Source organism: Oncorhynchus nerka, unplaced genomic scaffold (assembly GCF_034236695.1).
Source record: "Oncorhynchus nerka isolate Pitt River unplaced genomic scaffold, Oner_Uvic_2.0 unplaced_scaffold_1950, whole genome shotgun sequence".
NCBI lineage: Eukaryota > Metazoa > Chordata > Actinopteri > Salmoniformes > Salmonidae > Oncorhynchus > Oncorhynchus nerka.
In genome coordinates, this window is record NW_027039381.1 from 25,220 (window position 1) to 29,897 (window position 4,678).

At 44.6% G+C, this 4,678-nt stretch overlaps 1 protein-coding gene across 1 annotated transcript; it reads right to left on the reverse strand.

The window, feature by feature from the left end:
* Nucleotides 1–1,131: 1,131 nt before the first annotated feature.
* Nucleotides 1,132–3,544, reverse strand: LOC135567540 (GTPase IMAP family member 9-like). The gene is made up of 2 exons (XM_065014896.1): nt 3,448–3,544; nt 1,132–3,186 (listed from the first exon to the last, which is right to left on the reverse strand). Exons 1-2 carry the CDS (start codon nt 3,467–3,469, stop codon nt 1,874–1,876), a joined length of 1,335 nt encoding a protein of 444 aa, XP_064870968.1. The 5' UTR covers nt 3,470–3,544; the 3' UTR covers nt 1,132–1,873.
* Nucleotides 3,545–4,678: the final 1,134 nt, after the last annotated feature.

Sequence of the window (4,678 nt, forward strand, 5' to 3'; positions counted from 1 at the left end):
AGTGGTTTTCTGATGAAATACGTCTGAAAAGGTCCTGATTCCTAGAGTACGCCAAAGATTAAAGTTGGCATCCCTCAGGGCTTTTGGCAAGTCTGGGTTGCCTACTATAGGCGAGTGAGAACATATTTGGGAGGAAATGACCAGGTATTTCTTACAGTCCCTCCACGCTAGTAGGGTGCTGTAAATCACAAAGGATTTGGCTATGTTGCCCACTTCACTAAAGTTATTAATGAATATAATTGAGCTTAATGGCAATGAACCACAGGATTGGGCTTCTATCTGAATCCACGTTGACTCTTGTCTGTTTGTGATCCATGTTAGCATGTTGCGGATTTGGGCAGACCTGTAGTACAATTGAAAGGAGGGAAGGGCGAGACCACCCTTAGATTCAGGTTTCGATAGAGTGGAAAACTTGATCCTAGGTTTTTTATTGCCCCATATAAATTTGGTGATGCTTTGGTTAGTTGTTTTGAAGAAGGAAACTGGGAGATAGCATGGGAGCATCTGAAATAAGTAGTTCAGTCTAGGGAGGACGTTCATACGGATTACATTAATTCTTCCTACTAAGCTAATTGGGAGGGAGATCCAGGTTTGGAGATCGTTCTTGATTCGATCCAGGAGTGGAAGATAATTTTCCTTAAAAAGGCTATTCAGATCTGGTGTTATGAAGATCCCGAGGTATTGAAACCCCTGTGTTTTCCATTGGAAAGGACAAAGTGTCTTCATAGAGCTGGTGAGTGTAATATTGAGAGGGCAGACAGTGGATTTGTTCAAATTGATCTTATAACCTGAAAACTTGCCACACTGAGCAATTGTGTCTAAAATGAGAGGGAGGGATTTCTCAGGGTTGGATATGTAGAGCAAGACATCATCCGCGTAAAGCGAAATCTTGTGCTGCAGGCCGCCTGCAGAAACACCCATAATACTTGGATTGCTCCTTACTTGGATTGCTCCGCCCCCAACAAGTAGAGCAGTGGGGACAGCGAGCACCCTTGTCTTGTGCCCCGTTCCAGAGGGAATCTGTCAGAGTTCAGTCCATTAGTAGTCACCATGGCATTTGGATGAGAGTATAGTGATTTGATCCATTTAATAAAATTTGGGCCCATATTGAACTTTTCTAAGACTGAAAACAGAAAGCTCCACTCCATCCTGTCAAACGCCTTCTCAGCATCCAGTGAAGCCAGCAGGACAGGGGTCTTCTGTGCGTTTACTTGATCAATAATATCAAAAAGATGGCGAATGTTGTCAGAAGAGTATCTGTCTCCAATAAATCCAGTTTGGTCCGCTTTTATTGTTTTGGGAAGAAGAGTGTTTAGTCTTTTGGCGAGCAATTTGGTAATTATTTTATAGTCGAAATCCAACAAGCTTATGGGCCGGAAGGACGAGCAGGATAGGGGGTCCTTGTCCTTTTTTAGCAACACTGTAATGCGAGCTGTGTGCATTGAGTCTGGGAGAACTCCGTTTTTGCAAAAATCCTCCAGTATTGGCATGAAGATAGGGCTGAGCTGGGGCCAAAAAGCTTTGTAGAACTGTTCAATAGTAGACCTCCTCAAACACTGGGTAAAAGTCTCAATCAGATCTTTAGAGTTCTCAGTCTCTGACTCCGCCCGTTGACCTCCTGACCCCCCACAACCCTCTCCATTCTAAAGGTCTGCAGTGCAAAGGTCAATAATCTACGTTGGATTGGAATTCTGTTTTACGTCTCATCAAGATCTTTACAGACCTCCCTCCCCTCCTTGTCTTGACACTGTAGACTGGACCAGACATTATTCTGTCCTGTTTTCCCCATGACCACCATGATCCATGGTCACCCCCCACGGTACATTGGACAGTAGACCTGGTCTGGTTCATCATCATAGACGGTGATGGTAAATCATATCAGATTGTGGAGAAGCCAACTTGATGAGTTTCTCCTGACCCAGCCCAACAACCCTATCAGTGCCCTCTGACCTTTACCCTCTCGTTCCAGTCCCTTCTGCAACACTGAGTGAGCTTCCATGACTTCTTTCAAGTTCTGTCTTAGTCTCTCCATCTCTATATTCTTCTCCTCCATCTGTCTGCTGAACTCCCTCTGCATCTTTGTCTGTGAGATCATGATGTTCCTCTGTAACTTTGGCAGGACTATCTTCATCAGGTTTCTCTCTGCTTCAACTCTGGCCTCTCCTTCATAGTTCTCCATCATCTCCTCTATCTCCTGTCTGTGTCTCTCCTCCATCTCCCTCCTCTCATTCTCTCTCTTCTCTCTCAATCCCTCCAGCTTTCTCTCCATCTCCTCCCTCCTATCAGACTCCCTCTTCAGCTCCCTCTCCAGCTCTCTTTTCTTCTCCTCATCCCTCTCTTCTTTCACCTGTCTCTCCAGTTCACTGGTTCTTTCACTGAGTGTTCTGATATCTCCCTCATGTTCCTGGATCACTCCCTCTATCTTTATCAGAGAGTCCTGCAACTCCTTCTGAAGCCTCTCTCTCAAGTCTCTCTCCTCCCTCTGTTTCCTCTCTCCTCTCTCTCTCTGGATCTTTCCCTCCATCTCTCTAACCTGGTCCTCTGTCTCCTGGTAGGTCTGACTGCTGTAGAATCTCTCTCTGTTTCCTGCCACCATCTCCTCTACCTGATCCAGCAGCTCTGATACCTGAGTGCCATGGGCCCTGTCCTTAATGTTGAGGACGTGGTACCTGCTCCCACTTTTCTCTACAAGCTGCTGGAGGTCCTGACTTCCTGCTTGGAGAAACTCCTCAATGCTCTGCTCTTTCAGGCCATCATCATGGGTGAATAGAATCACAGTTTGTTCCCAACAACCCTCCCCAAACATCTCCTCCATTCTCTCCAGCACCCCTCTCTCCTCCCCCTTAGAGGGCTCCACTGGTATGACCAGCAGGAAGGCGTGGGGTCCCGGGGCAGACAGACGGACACAGAGCCCCACATCCTGTCTCATCTCCTCCAGAGAGAGTCCAGGACAGAACCAGTCTGGAGTGTCCACCAGCACCAGCCGTCTCCCACACACATCCCCCTCTCTCCTCTTACTCCTCTGGGTCACTGCAGAGGGGCTGGCCTGGGCCCCAAACTCCTCTCTGCCCAGGATGGTGTTTCCTGCTGCACCCCTCCCAGCCCCAGTCCTCCCCAGCAGCACCAGTCTCAGCTCAGACACACTGGGAGACACTGGGGAGTCTGGACTGCTGCTCTCTCCTCCCACTGCAACACAACACACAGCACTGATCAACACTCTGACTCTCTGGAGGATGTACAACAGTGTCTAATATAATATAATCTACATCCATAACTCACTATCTGGAGGATGTACAACAGTGTCTAATATAATATCATCTACATCCATAACTCACTAGATGGAAGATAGACAACAGTGTCTAATATAATATCATCTACATCCATAACTCACTAGATGGAGGAGGTACAACAGTGTCTAATATAATATAATCTACATCCATAACTCACTATATGGATGAGGTAACTCCATGCTGTGTCTCCTCCTCAGTGGAAGTGTGGGGTCTGTATCTGAGGTCTCTCCTCCCACTGTAACAACATAGAGAACTGGTCAACATACTGACTCATCAGAGACACATTTAAAACATAGTATAAACAAACTACAAATACATTAAACATCATAGTGAAATATAGATCATTGGAGAAAATAGAGAATATCAAGATTGATGACAGTTTGAGACAATATTGATAACTCACTAAGTGAAGGATGGTCCACTATAGACTAGAAACAGTAGGAGACAACAGGACAATATTGATAACTCACTAAGTGAAGGATGGTTCACTATAGACTAGAAACAGTAGGAGACAACAGGACAATATTGATAACTAAGTGAAGGATGGTCACTATCACTAAGTGAAGGATGGTCCACTATAGACTAGAAACAGTAGGAGACAACAGGACAATATTGATAACTCACTAAGTGAAGGATGGTCACTATAGACTAGAAACAGTAGGAGACAACAGGACAATATTGATAACTCACTAAGTGAAGGATGGTCACTATAGACTAGAAACAGTAGGAGACAACAGGACAATATTGATAACTCACTAAGTGAAGGATGGACCACTATAGACTAGAAACAGTAGGAGACAACAGGACAATATTGATAACTCACTAAGTGAAGGATGGTCCACTATAGACTAGAAACAGTAGGAGACAACAGGACAATATTGATAACTCACTGTGAAGGATGGACTAGAAACCACCATGCTGAAACAATGTCTCAGGACTCCTGACTGGGAGGATGGAACCTGTTTCTAGAAACGTCTCTCCATGTTCACTAAAAATAATAGAACAACCATTTAGAATGAGAACATTTAACTCAGTGACACATGAAGGCACATAGACCTACTGAAAAGGGGAGTTCAGGACAATTTCTACTGAAATGTTAAGTATCACATATCTCACTCACCAGTCATCTGGGCTGAGATCTCTCTACTCAGTCTCTCTACCTCAGTCTTCACATCACATATCTGTTGAGCTGAAATAACAAAGGAGGACTAGGATCTGAATTCTGTGTTAAAGACTTTAGACAGAAATATGATGCAGAGGGAAAGTATGAAGTGATGGACAACAATATTCACAACTCAGTGGAGAGTCGACAAAAACCTGAGAATTGAGGAAAGTACAGAAGACTAAATGTATTAATGGTGTGAATAATCTCACCCATTTCAGCATTT